The sequence below is a fragment of the Aristolochia californica genome, unplaced genomic scaffold (assembly GCF_029961685.1).
Source record: "Aristolochia californica isolate CCGP_79_NKW_82.1479 unplaced genomic scaffold, dmAriCali1.0.hap1 SCAF_1, whole genome shotgun sequence".
NCBI lineage: Eukaryota > Viridiplantae > Streptophyta > Magnoliopsida > Piperales > Aristolochiaceae > Aristolochia > Aristolochia californica.
The window spans coordinates 56,820,544-56,834,223 of record NW_027181770.1 but is presented as its reverse complement, the minus strand read 5'-3'; the positions used below and the strand labels follow the sequence as shown (position 1 = coordinate 56,834,223).

The following is a 13,680-nucleotide window of genomic DNA, read 5'->3' as shown; positions in this document are numbered from 1 at the left end:
TCAAAAGAAAGCAGTTCCCACTGAGTTGAAGATCATTGGATAGCATTTCTCTACCAAGTTGCTTACCATGAAAAGGAACTTCGCAAATGTAATTGGCTGGTGGAAAAATCTAGGCAACATTCCTTGGAGATTTAATGCTATTTTTTAATTTTTATCATATATTTGTGCTCCATGGTGTCATGTAATTAAATTAGCCAATAGTCTGGCAAACAACCTTGCGAAAGAGGTGAATTTTCTTATGCTAGTGAAACAGAAACAAAATAATAAAATTGATGCTATAGGATTATTTGATGTTGATCATGCTAGATCAAAATTATATAGAAGGTCTACTATTGGATTTTGCTGTTATGTGGAAGGTAATCTAGTAAGTTGGAAAAACAAGAAACAGAGTGTAGTGACTTGCTCGATTGTCGAAGCGGAATATAGAGCTATGGCACATACTATTAGCAAACGTTTGTGGATAAGATCAGTTATAGTTGAGATTGGACTCCCAGTTAATGAACCTATGGTCATGAAATGTGATAATCAAGCGGCTATATTTATTGCAAACAATCCAGTGTTTCATAAGAGGACGAAATATATTGAAGTTGATTGTCATTTCATACGAGATGTTATCATGTACGAGAAGATAATTGCACCTTATGTAAGATCTTTTGAGCAATTGAGAAACATTTTCACTAAACCACTTGAGAAGCGTGAGCATATGATGATATATGACAAGTTGGATTGTTAGATATTTATGCCCCAACTTGAGGGGGAGTGTTATAAAATATGTTTTAGGGCTATTTTGGTAATTCTATCTATGTATTATTACTTCTAGTAGTCAAGGAGTATGTTAGGAACATAGTTACTAAGTCAAATGTGTTTTTCTTTTTCTTTTTCATCAGCTATTGGGTGTATTAGGAGATCATGTACTAAAGGGACATTTTGGTCCTTTTACCGCTTTTGTACTTAAAGTGATATAAGAGTATATTAGGGGTTGAGTTCTTCCCTAATGAGCAGCCTCTCTTATGCTACTTTGACTCCCCTCTTCTTCTCTCTTTCTTTTTTATCTTCTTTTTTTTTTCTTTTTCTTTTTTGAAATGTTATCTCCTCTTCTTTATTACTTCAATTTTATGTTTTCACAAAACAAGGAAAGAAAAAAAATGTAAGTTTGTTTGTAACAAGTGAAACAAATAATTTTTCCATCATCAGGCAAGAAATGGTCATTTAAGGAAGTACCGAGGAACTCCTTGTCTAAAAATGCTAGATCGTGTTGATGCACAGTTTAGATGTGTTGTAAAAAAAATACAAATGTATTGTTTTCATTATCATCATATACATACAATACAAGCAAACATTTCCACACTAAATGCAATGAAAAACGTTTTAAGCCTGAATACATATAAATAATACAAGATTGAATGAGATTGTAGGAACAATAAATTTAAAGACATAAAGAAAAGACTTGAACTGTGAAAACTTCACAATTCATATACATAAATATTCAAGCAATCATTTCCACAATAAATATAATGAATGCTACAAATTCAACCTATGATAAAAAAAAAAAGTTTTAGGCCTCAATACCTATGAATAATACAAGATTGAATGAGAGCATAGGAGCAATAAAATTTTGGACATAACTTTTAAAGATATGAAGAAAAAACTTGAAGCGACATAGGCATTAGCTTTCCGGAGGCAAGACATGAAATTCTTCATAGTTCAAACTTTTAATTGCCTTTAATCATGCTTGTCAACATCTAATTACCATGCTAAGAGTGATTGTTTTCAATCTAAAGTACAGGTTTTGAATTTTTTAGAAAATGAATAAGAAATAGAAGGTATAGGTTTCCCCACTGGAAGGTGAAAATGAGAACATATGGCATTGATCCATTGCTTTAATCTTCAGCCAGCTAAGTACAGCTTCAAAGTCCTAACCTCTCCCATGTACATGCAAAGGACTGTGAAGTGGTTAATTTAGCACCCATACAAAAAGAAATGTTTATCGAATCAGATGAACAGCGACTGCATGCCATCATGTACGAACATTGTTAGGGGTGTTTCATTTCTAAGACAAGAACTAATGGCATATTTATATCACTCAGTATAGATGAGAGTAGATTGAACTAGCTTTGGTAGCATTGACCCATTTAGCCATTTTTCCATCCAGTTTGGCTGAGGCTCAATCTCTACTCCAACATTTTGAGGCACATTTGCCATGGATTGCCATCTAGTTGATATGCTTCAACTTTAAAATGAACATATAATGTGAATCAGCTTATGCTAAATCTTGTATCTACCAAATCTTGGGGATTTTTTGGTACCCGATGTCAAAATGGAGAACCACGAAATAAGTATCAGATCATCACCAGCCATAACTGAAGAACAAGCATAAAAGTTAGATACGATCATTGCAAAATCTCCCAATACATGGAATCATGCTACTCGCAGCTGATGTACTATTTTCATTTTTAAGCTCTCCTTAACATCTATCCTTTGTCGCGCAATTAATAAAAGTTTTTTTTTATGTCTACACTCCAAGACAGAAAAGAAATACCTCTCCTGTGTGGGGATTAATAGTCTGCAGGACACTCTCGATAGCTTTGTACTCCATTTTTGACGCCTTCTGAGTTAACTGAAATGATCTTATGCACACAACATCCTTTCCAGCCGCAGTCTTAAATCTCAACTTTATTTGTGCCTTCGTCTCAGTTTCCCCAGCAACCTACAATCATAGGCAGTAAGCAAAAATTCGAACAAAATTCACCGTCATATAGTAAATAGGGGCATTAGACAGACCTTTGGATCGTGGATGAAACTATGACCCGACCTCGCATTAGGGGGCAACTCGCCAGTGCAGGCATACTTTAAGCCTTCAATAATGGTCTTAAGAAAAGAAATGAACTAGTAAGAAACGACAATCAGGAGATGGTAACGAGCGGAAGACGAAAAGGGAAAGAAACGAGGTATTACCGTTTTGCCAGCTCCATTTGGACCAACGATCAGCGTCAGTGGCTTGTAGAAGGTAATAACATGTTTGTTCTCAGGGTCGAAGCTCCGGATGCCTTTGATCAGCATCTTATCAACTGTACTCATTTTTTTCTCTACTGAGCAAGCAGGAGAGGAGGGAACGGTGCAGAACCCTACTACCGAACGCTGACTAGGAAAAAGAGAATGTCGGAGGAAGCATCAACCAAAAATGGCGGGACTGGTTTGAGAAAATCTCGCGGCACTTACAGACTTCGAGCACCCAGGAAAGGAAACCTGCCACGTAAAAGTAACTAAAGGCTCATTGCCAAGTTGGCTCCTCTGTTCTCCGAAAGGTCTTGGGTCTCACAAAACCCGTCTCCGCGGATGCCAAACCCTTCGGTTCTTCTGAGCTTGTAAGGGTGATTATGTCAGTACAGAAACATAAAATTATTTTGTAAGTAGGGTCGGCATTGGGTCGGCATTGGGTCGAGTTTTACGGCGAACCCAATCCGACCCAACCCTAAAAACCCGGTTCAGGTTTCCTATTTCTCTCCTCGGGTCAAGGATGGGGCCCAAAAAAAAAAAAAACTGACAGGTTTCGGGTCGAATTTATGGGAATGGGAGCGGTAACAGGTCAGGTTTAAGTCTAGTTTATAGGAACACGGTGAGGACAGGATTGGGGTCGAGTTTTGCGATTCAGGTTTTTCTTTGAAAATTCTAACTCTCACAAGTGGAATTTGCTTTCCATCAAACAATTTCATCAACCTTTTTTGTTCTTCATTCTTTCTTCTTCATTGTCTCTATAAGTTGTTGGTCCTTTTTTTTCTCTTTGATCTTTTTTTATGACAGCAATTGTAAAGGTGGCAAAAGAAGATATTCCCTTCGCTCTCATCGGGTTGAAGGAAAGGTCCTCCCCCTTCCTACTCATCATCATCCTCTGCAAATTGCAAAGGTCACCAGTGTAGACGAAGAGGACAAGGGAGGCTCTTCCCTCTGCCCTAGGCTGATATTTCCGCTTGAAAAGACTGAGCAATGCAAGTGCAAAGGGCTCCCGGGCCCCTATCTCCTTTCAGACATTCCTTGCAACTTGCATAGAACGGTGAAGAACGAGAAGGGGGTAGGGGAGGACATCCCTTCTCGTCATCACCCTCCCCTATTGGTGGTAGTGAAAGGAGATCCTCCCCCATCCTTTGTTCTCGTCTTCTTCGGTCTTTCAAATAATAAAGCCATCCCACTGTGGTAGTAGGAGGCTTCTCCTTAATATAAAAATAAATTAGTTTAAATTAAATATAGTATTTATTTAATTAACAATATCTTTAAAAATAATAATTTATAGTTGTTGATTATTTTTAGGTAATTACTTAAGTAAGATAAAAAATTATATTTAATCAATAATGCATGAAATAATAATTTATTAATATATGTATTTATTCAAAATAAATATAATTATGATGCATTCAGTTGATGATTATTTTATAAAACAAAAATATTATTTTTTTCTGAATTAATTCATTTGAAAATATTGTGATTATTTGTCATTTTTAATTATACCAATTTAGAAATGATTAAATTTTAAATTCAAAATTTTCAGCAATGGAGATTCACCAACTCTAACCACTCCTTGCATTGCTTCGAACACCTATTTATAGCCAATTGAGATAGAGATTAGGGATCTTCAATCTCAAGATCTGATTATTCGAGCTGGGGCAGTCGATGCACCAATCATCTTGGGGTTACTAAATGAAACACAAGCATAGGTGAGAAGGGAAACAACCAATCCAAAAGCATAGGTGGATTCTGAAATAAAACAGCCACATAATTTTCACATAAGAATCAGGTCAGTGGGATTTGGCTAATTTCCATTTAAGTTTCATTTGGTTTCTAGCTTTTATTTTTCAGCCAATCATAAATCAAATCATTTTTTTCCTGAAAAATCATAAATCAAATCATAATAACCACATTTAAACACATAATATCATAGCAAACACAAGCATATAATGGAAATGACTTGTTATGTGATGAAATGATACCTTTTCATAAATCTGTTACTATAGTTCACCTCCCAACCTAGTAGACACAACATCTCAGAGCACATTATCATATGACATATCATCTATGGTAACATGACATTAGAGCTGTCAACGAAGTCTTGAAGATCCTTCAGTGTTACTGAGAGGCCTGCAGAACATTTTGGCTGACAAAGTTAGTGCCATCCATCTGGATTTTTCTGTTTGCACAATTCAAAAATAAGCTTTTTAAGCAAAATCATACCATTTATATCCGTTGAAGAGAGGTTTCTGCTAGGATTATATAACATCTCTGTGGTAATTCGTTCCCTCTCTTTGTGCCTTTTCCTTTCTACCTCAACCATCTTTTTACGAAGTACAGTCACATTTTTAACCATCTCTATCCAGAGTAAAACATTGATGGAAATTAGAAGAATTTCTTGCATTAACAATACAAACTGACTGATTTGGGCAAACCCCATGGGACAGACAGGTTATAAATCCCTCAATCTATTTCATATGACATGACCTCACTCTCCATCATAAATCATAATTATGAGCAAAGGTTTATACATGTATGAATTGTTCAGGGGAGAGAGAGAGAGAAGGGGGGGGAGGCAATACGGATTGACACATCAGATTAACACATCAAATGTAGGTGGTTAAATCAAGAGTCTAAGCTAAACCAAAGGGATGCATCTTCTGTGTTAGTTATGGGAAGGATGATAAGGTATTGTGCTGGATACATGTTTGTTTCCTATGCCTCACAAATTCATAGAAGCAGATGTAAGAAAACATTAATGAAACCTAAAGAACAAATCTCTAGTCTTGAAAATAAAAAAAGGAAAAGAGGAAATTAAAAGAATAAAGTGGAAATTCAAAACCACACCTTGGAACATATAGTGAATGGCATTTTGTCCAAATGGCTCAAGTGCGTCTTTGACAGACATGGAAATATTGCTGCTAATAGCAGATTGGCTCTCCAATGCTTGGAGCTCTTTCTTCAGAGCAGTAGATTCCCTTCCATACTGAGATAACGATCAAGTGTCAGGAGAGAGATAAAAGAAGAAGAAGAAGAAGAAACTTACTGCATCTAGTCTTTCTCTTAAGGAATCTAAGCAAGTGTCAAGCTCATCCACGCACGTATCACCCAGAGATAAATGTTCCTTGCCCGATGTCTCCTGATTACATCCAAAAAGCACAAAAAAATAGCTCTTTAACGAGGCCATCAAACAAAATTAACTCACTGTCAAAATCTTCTTGTAAAAATGAGAGCTTTAAGGAGAAAAGGAGAGAAAAGAGAGAAAAAAAAAAGAGAGAAGAAGAAGGAGGAGCGCAGGAGGCTGCTCTCTTAGGGCAAAAATCGAGTCCCTTTTCTATTAAATATCACTTAAGTGAAAACTTAACAAAGCTACAAAAATGTCCCCTCATAGCTTAACCCTCATAATTCATTGCTACTCAGAATTCTATCAAACTTGAAACTTATACTTCTGGCATGACACCTAGCCTATTGCTGTCTTACAAGGGCATACCAGACTGGTAAAAAGACAAAAAATACCTTTACATGGATTCTAACACTCCCCCTCAAAGAGGAGCATATATGTCAAGAAACACTAGTTTGTTAAAAAAATCCCTTTCTTGTCGAAGACTTTGGTGAATCTGATCAGTATATCGAACATATGGAGCAACTACTGCTCCATTTATAACTGCATAATGAATGAAGTGACAATTAACTTCTACATGCTTTGTACAGTCATGGAATATAAGGTTGCTTGCAAGGAAAATTGCAGTCAGATTATCATAATGCACAATCATGGCTTCTTTATTCAAAAAAACTCAATTCCTGCAGCATGAATCTGACCCATATAAGTTCACTAAAAGCATAGCCATTGCTCTGTATTCGGCTACTGTACCAGAGGGAGCCACCACATTCAGTTTCTTACTCTTCTAGCTAAATAAGTTTCCTCCAACAAAAATAAAATAGCCAATAGTATATTTTCAATCCAGTTTTGATCCTGCATAATTTGCATCTGAATATGCCTTACCTTTCAAGTGACCATGAAGTTCATACAACAAACCTTTTCCTGGTGTCCCTTTAAATATTGTAATATTCTATGAGCTGCCTCCATATGAACCTTACATGGACACTCCATAAATTGGCTGACCATGCTTACAACAAATGATATATTTGGATGCGTAACAGTAGTAAAATAAGTTTACCTACCAACATCCTGTACATGGTCTTAGCCCTAAGTTCCACACTACCATCTTCATAGAGATTATTATTGACTTCCATAGAAGTCTTCCCGTACTCTTGCAACATATTTGTCACGTACTTCCGTTGTGTCAACACAATTCTTACTTTACTTTTGGCTAGCTCAATCCCCACAAAGTACTTCAATTACAATTGAGTCTTTCATTTGGAAGTGTCTAGTAAGATGTGCTTTCACCTCTTCAATCCCTTGTTTATCACTTCCAGATAATACTATATCATCCACATAAACAAGTAGCACCACAATACCAGTACGTCTTTTCAATATAAATAAAGAATGATCACAATGACTTTTTAGAAAAGCTCAATGACATAACTATTTTGTAAAACTTGTCAAACCATACCATAGGACTTTGTTTGAGACCATAAAATGTCATGTTCAACTTACATACCTTTCTAATCTCTTATTGAGTAACATATCCAGAAGGTTGCTCCATATAAACCTCCTCATCCATATAAGATGCATTTTTTATATCCAATTGAAAAAAAGATCATCCCTTGGTCATTGTCACTAAAACAAGAACTCGAACGGAAGATAATCTAGCTGTTGTAGAGAACATCTCAAAAACATCAACACCATAGGTCTAAGTATATCCTCTAGCTACAATGCAGGCTTTATACCTTTAAATAGATCTGTCAACCTTATACATCACTATATATACCCAACGACATCCCACAACAGTAATATGAGGAGGCTCTACATAGAGATAGATGCACTCTACGGTCAAGTAGAGCATCCATTTCTACATGAGTAGTAGAGGTCTCACTGTTCTCAAGAACACTAGAATTCGCCCATGCTGGTTTACCAAACTTGTCCCAACATTTATCTGATAAGTGGTTGGTACGTCCACAATGTAGGCACTATCTATTACACCTTGCCCTCTACCGAGACATGAACTATCTTGGCCTTATCCTTTGTTGCCTCCATCCAGTCTACAGGTAGCTTCTGACCGATTTGTTGCATGCTGAACTTTCCTCCATCCTTGTCCTCTGTAGCACACTGTGATATTCACAGTAGTAGTCAATACTTTTCCTATCACCCCTTTTCAAACTAAAACACTTGGCATATAACTCATAAAATTCTTGATAAGTTACTCTCTTAAGCATACATTGTTGTAAAGGAAGTCCAAATCTCCTTAGCTATTTCACAATTCATAATCTAACTTCTGAGTTTGCATTCAACGTTGTTCAGTAGTCAATTCTTGGCTATCTTTTGCTTCTCAATCATTAGTTATCGAAACATAAGGGTCATCTATTAGGTATTTAGTTTTTCTCTTGGCTTTCAAATAGATATGTACTGATTTTGACCAGCTTAAGTAATTTTGGTCATTCAATTTGTTACAAGTGCTCACAATTGTATCCTTCGCATCTGAATTTCTTGTCTCTTTAGTTAGTGTAAACACTTCACCGAAGTCGGCCATATTAAAAACTAACAATTAGCTTAAAAAAAACAAATTACTCAAAACAAAGTCTCTGAAGGCTGTGTGGGCCTCAAACTAGATTAATTAGGGCAATGAGAGACTTCAACTCGATAAGTAATAGATATCAAAAACTCAAAAAATTGTCAAAGAAGGATGATGTCACCTTCTAGATAGGTGACTCAAGGTTCGCAACCTGCGCAGGCAATAATTGGGATGATCCCAATCATGCAAACCTCTAGGGGCACAAAATTCACAAAGAAGCTTTAATTAATAGTACAAGACATCAACTCTAAGGTTAAGGCGCAAAAGAAAAATACCTGACCTTTAACTTGAATCAAACAAAATCTTGGAAATCCCATTTCCTAAAGTAGGAGAAAATTTCAGACAGAGAAAGGAGAAACAACTGAAAGGCTTTGCAACAAGATCTCACCGCTCTGATACCATGTAAAAATGTGAGTTTTAAAGAGAAAATGAGAGCAAAAGAGAGAACATAGAAGGAGAGAAGGAGAAGGAAGAGTGCCTGAAGCTGCACACTCTTAGGGAAAAAAATTGACCCCTCTCTATTAAAAATCACTTAAGTGAAAACTTAACAAAGTTACAAAAATGTCCTTCACAGCTTAAACCCTCGTAACTCATTGAATAGTACTCGAAATTCTATCTAAATTGAATCTTATACTTCTGATGACACCTAGCCTACTGCTATCTCACAAGGTGCATACCAGACCGGTAAAAAGACCAAAATACCCTCACATGGATTCTAACACTTCTTTTCCTTCAAATGGTAAAGACATGAAATTTTCTGAAACTAGTACACTCATATCCAAGCCAGAAAAGTATGAGAGGAAAAACAAAACACCATACTTATTTCAGATACCATGCATTATCACCCTGAGGTGATGAGAACCATTATCTAAGTGTGGATGCTCGTATATCATGTGGAAACAGAAACTTTCAAGGCCATAAAGGTCAAGAGGAAGAGCCTACAGCTTTATGCAAAGAGAATTCATCGGGAACAACAAAAACATGTTGCAGGCAATATTTCTCCCATCCATCCAGTTGCTTGTCCAGAACTGCTTGCATCATGTGACGCAGAGAAGAGACACCCTATCAACCAAACATTGTCAGCGAATAAGTAATAAAATTAGAAAAGAAAGATCACCAACATCAAATAAGATAGCAGATTAATATTATAGCATAAAAATCTGTACAATGGACCCATGAATGGAAACTTCACAGGAAAAATAAAGGTGTTGGAGACATAATAACAGGCCCAAAAACATATAGTTTTAAATTTTATCAGGATCAAAGTACCTTATTTTTCTAAACAAAAGTGGCCATTTATCTGTCAAGTATGCAGATGCACAAAAACGTAACAAATTATAAATTTGTATAATGGTGTCAGCCACTATCAATCATTACATAGTTTACTAATGCCACTTTCAAGACAAGAAAGAGGTATGCACTGGAGGAAACCAGTAGCTGTTAGATTGCCATTCAGTGATCATGTTCTTCGCCAATAGCTCAGGACTTAAATAAAAACATTTGACATTTTTCTCTACAAGGTTCCTTGTCTAAGCCTCTGCAGGATTCACCAAATTAAATTGAAGTGGGTTTTCAAGCACGGATACAGGCCATGCTGGCAATGGGCAAGATGAATTTGGATGAGTCTAAAACATAAATTTCAGGCCCAAAGTGGCAGACTTCTGCTCATAATTTAGTACCCTTGTTATCTGCAAAATTATTTTTTTCCACATACTTGTATATGCTGCGTAATCTCACATTTTCTCATTAAATGTTTTAGATACATTACATTTTTGCAAGGATAAGAAAATAAAAGAGTAAAGAAAGCACAAAGAACAACATTATTTCACTAGTAGCAAACTATTAAGAACAAAGAACAACATTGATTCATTAGTTCCACAATATTAAGAGTGTTATGGAATATTCCCACATGGATTAGTGAAAACAAAGATTTTGAGTTTATTAGTTGGGAAAAAGGCTTCCTAAGTAGGCTAATCATTTTGGGATGGGCCTTGGACCCAATTTCACATGGTATCAAAGTCGAATTTTCATATGTGGACCTATACCTAAAGTATCCACTTGTAGAGCCACAAATGAGGTCCTACACGTAAATTATTCACTTGTAGAGCCACAAAAGAGGGTCTACACCTAAATTATTCACTTTTAGAACCACAAAAGAGGGCCTACACCTAAATTATCCACTTGTAAAGCCACAAAAGAGGGCCTACACGTGAGAGGGAGTGTTAAGGAATAGTCCCACATGGATTAGTGAGTACCAAGATCTTTAGTTTATTAGTTGGGAAAGAGGCTTCCTAAGTTGGCTAATCATTTTGGGATTGGCCTTGGACCCAAATTCACAAAGAGCTTGTGTTCATAACAGCTTAAATTATAAGGCAAAGAACACAAAAATTAAAAGTACTTTCAGATTTTGAAGCTCCGTATGGGATTTTAAATTGAAGAGATGCCCAACTCAAACACTCCTTTAATGTTTCAAATTTGTCCAGGAATGTTCCTTATCCTGTCAATCTGTGAAGTGACTTTTCTGTGGTTATTGGCTGCATCAGATCTAGTTGCCCACCCTCTTGGCACCTCTGCCAAATCTTTGATGAGAACAGAGACACTAAAGAATTCTTACTACACATTGCATACATTTGTCCAGATCAACAAATAGTGTAGCCTACTCAAAACAATAAATGTTGGCCTCTGCCAGCACAATGCTTAGTAGATTTCTTCCTTGTTAGTTTTTGTTTGGTTTTCTTTTGCATTTTTCTTTGTGCATTCCTTGCCCTTATATTTCATCTTTCTTTCTCTGTAGCAAACTATCATTCAGTTCTGAAGGATTTACTAAAAAAGGTTCTGTTCACAACCAAAAAATACTTATATGAATCTCTTATACCATAATACAAAAATCATCTTTCTCCTTTTAGTGTATATGATCCTCCTTGGATGAATATATAGCTGTACTTTAATAGTTTGACCTTTAAAAGTCAAGATCATCAATGACAGCTGATTTGAATAAAAGCCACCTACAACTCATAAATATCATGCATTATTAGCGATCAACTCCAAAAATAATGATCATTGGCAGTTACATCAGTAACTTCCTATTGCAATTAGCAAAAACTGTGGTGGCAATCCAGGTCAAGTCACACACAATACTGTGGAATGCTCCAAGCGACTGAGTTTTTCAGTGACAGTTGCAGCCGACCTTCTATGAGCTATGCTGTAGAAGGTCTTGTCATGTACTATCTGGATACTCCTCAAGACCTCATGATAAAAGAGTTCGAAACAGCTTAAACGCTCGTCCATGTGGTATATGGTCTTGGTTAATACTTCATTTTTTTACTTGCAAATATTATAAGACAGTAGTACTGAAAGTAATGAAGAAATAAACTCGTGTTAAAAATAATACCTGCTGAAGCTTTTCAGACTTTTCTGATTCTGTACCTCCCACAAGATTGGAAGCTTCCCTTTGAAAACCACAATTCAGGTTGAAAATGAAGCTTCCAGAAAAATCTAGAAAAGAAGTTGATAATTATAAAATAAAAAATACCGTTCATAAGACTCAAATGCCTCATCGACAAGGCCGTCAATGGTGTTGATTACTTCATTAATGAACATTTGGGGATTCAGACTCAAAGAATCAAAAATAGCCTCGCTGTGGCCCTCCATGCCTGAAGCTGCATCGATTTAGAAACCATAAACATACAAAAAAAAATCAAAACAGAGAAGTTGGGGGAAATGACAGCATTGGGAATGTTCATGTGCGCCAGAGTATATTAAATTACTGAGTATGTTAAGAACCCTAACGTAATAAGGTTAAGAAGAAGAAGAAGCTACGGATTTTACCTGTCTTGATAGAAAACGAAACACCTCTCTTTGTTCACCCTTCCCCGTTTTCCCTTTCGATCTCTCTCTCAACCTAAATGCTTCGGGATCCACTGTTCTTAGATTTCCCGGCAAGTCCGTAATTCAAAAATTCGAATTTGATGGATCGTTGAAGACGAGAAAGTCGAGCCCTGGTCGTTTTCGTTTCCAGTGTTAAATTTTCTCAGTTTATTGACACACAGAAATCTAATTTCTACGTGGTCCCGAAAGATTAAATTTTGTAATTTAGGATAATTTCCGATTTAAACTTTTTTAACGCTTGTATTTGCCAATGTGGCTCGCTTGATTTCATATTGTACCATTGCAATCTAATTCCAAAGCAGCCAACAATATTGTTGGAAAACTCAGAAAATTGGGATCGAACAAATAACTAAAAATGTAACTCAGATGATTTAGATGACCTTTACTATTTTACCTACGCACACTAACACCCAAACTAAGATTGCATTTTATGAATGTTATAAGCAATCTAATCGTTTGAGTATGATGTTTATCAAATCTCATAATTTGATTAGTATTCTTGGTTTATACTTTAATGCTATCAATTTACAATCACCTAAATAAAAACTATAAATTCATTATAAATTTATAAACTATAGTTGTTTCTCTTCATGCTAGAAAATAATATGCATCCCTGCATGAGCAAAATCTCCACCTATGACAAAAACAAAAAAATAAAATTAGTTATTGTCAGATAAAAAAATACTCTTCCACTACTAGTTACTTAATGTCGTTACAAATATTAAAATTACCATGATGAGAAAAACATGAAAAATCATGTAGCTGGTAGCATTAAATAAAAAATCTTACATCCCGTCGGAATGTCGCTTTCATCTCGTCGACGAGGAAGAAATTCGGATGAAGAAATCGAAGAGAAAGAAGATAAAAGAGGAAGGATAAAAATCGATTGAAAAAAAAGAGATAATTTACATCCGTTTGTATCTAACGTATCAATTCAACGAAATATTGGGTCTAAAAATTTAAATTTTGTACTGTATTCCAAAATGTTATGTTCTAATATGTATGATGAGTACATAATTACTAGACTTGTTACTAATCTAACATAACAGAATTGGGTTGAGTTCCATATGCATAAAAAAAAGTTTTGTTTTGGTGAACA

At 35.8% G+C, this 13,680-nt stretch overlaps 2 protein-coding genes across 8 annotated transcripts in view; both read right to left on the bottom strand.

The window, feature by feature from the left end:
• LOC137952182 (DNA repair protein RAD50) overlaps positions 1-3,304 on the bottom strand; it is a 70,636-nt gene extending 67,332 nt beyond the window's left edge. For all 5 annotated transcript variants that reach the window (XM_068799255.1, XM_068799262.1, XM_068799283.1 and 2 more), the window contains exons 1-3: positions 2,956-3,304; positions 2,782-2,868; positions 2,540-2,707 (exon numbers count right to left, since the gene is read on the bottom strand). In XM_068799255.1, coding sequence (XP_068655356.1) covers positions 2,540-2,707; positions 2,782-2,868; positions 2,956-3,078 — 378 coding nt within the window. In that variant the 5' untranslated portion in view covers positions 3,079-3,304. The remainder of the gene's footprint in view (positions 1-2,539; positions 2,708-2,781; positions 2,869-2,955) is intronic.
• A 1,366-nt stretch (positions 3,305-4,670) lies between these two features.
• LOC137962589 (protein MIS12 homolog) lies at positions 4,671-12,698 on the bottom strand. 3 transcript variants are annotated; one of them, XR_011115149.1, is made up of 9 exons: positions 12,522-12,698; positions 12,226-12,352; positions 12,085-12,142; positions 9,636-9,755; positions 6,047-6,139; positions 5,848-5,986; positions 5,224-5,358; positions 4,983-5,130; positions 4,671-4,688 (listed from the first exon to the last, which is right to left on the bottom strand). XR_011115149.1 is itself a non-coding variant. In XM_068809549.1 (8 exons), exons 2-8 carry the CDS (start codon positions 12,342-12,344, stop codon positions 5,066-5,068), a joined length of 729 nt encoding a protein of 242 aa, XP_068665650.1. In that variant the 5' UTR covers positions 12,345-12,352; positions 12,522-12,698; the 3' UTR covers positions 4,778-5,065. The 3 variants fall into 3 exon arrangements, 2 of the variants coding, with proteins under 2 accessions (XP_068665650.1, XP_068665662.1); XM_068809549.1 differs by lacking the exon at positions 4,671-4,688 and having other exon boundaries at positions 4,778-5,130; XM_068809561.1 differs by lacking the exon at positions 4,671-4,688 and having other exon boundaries at positions 4,778-5,130; positions 12,226-12,346.
• Positions 12,699-13,680: the final 982 nt, after the last annotated feature.

Bases quoted from the DNA above. Each gene is read 5' to 3' on its own strand.
- LOC137962589 (XM_068809549.1), bottom strand. From the start codon at position 12,344: ATGGAGGGCCACAGCGAGGCTATTTTTGATTCTTTGAGTCTGAATCCC. The intron at 5,987-6,046 runs GTAAGTTTCTTC...TCGTTATCTCAG, and splicing joins TAAGAGAAAGACTAGATGCA to TATGGAAGGGAATCTACTGC. The intron at 5,131-5,223 runs GTATGATTTTGC...AATGTTCTGCAG, and splicing joins CTCTTCAACGGATATAAATG to GCCTCTCAGTAACACTGAAG.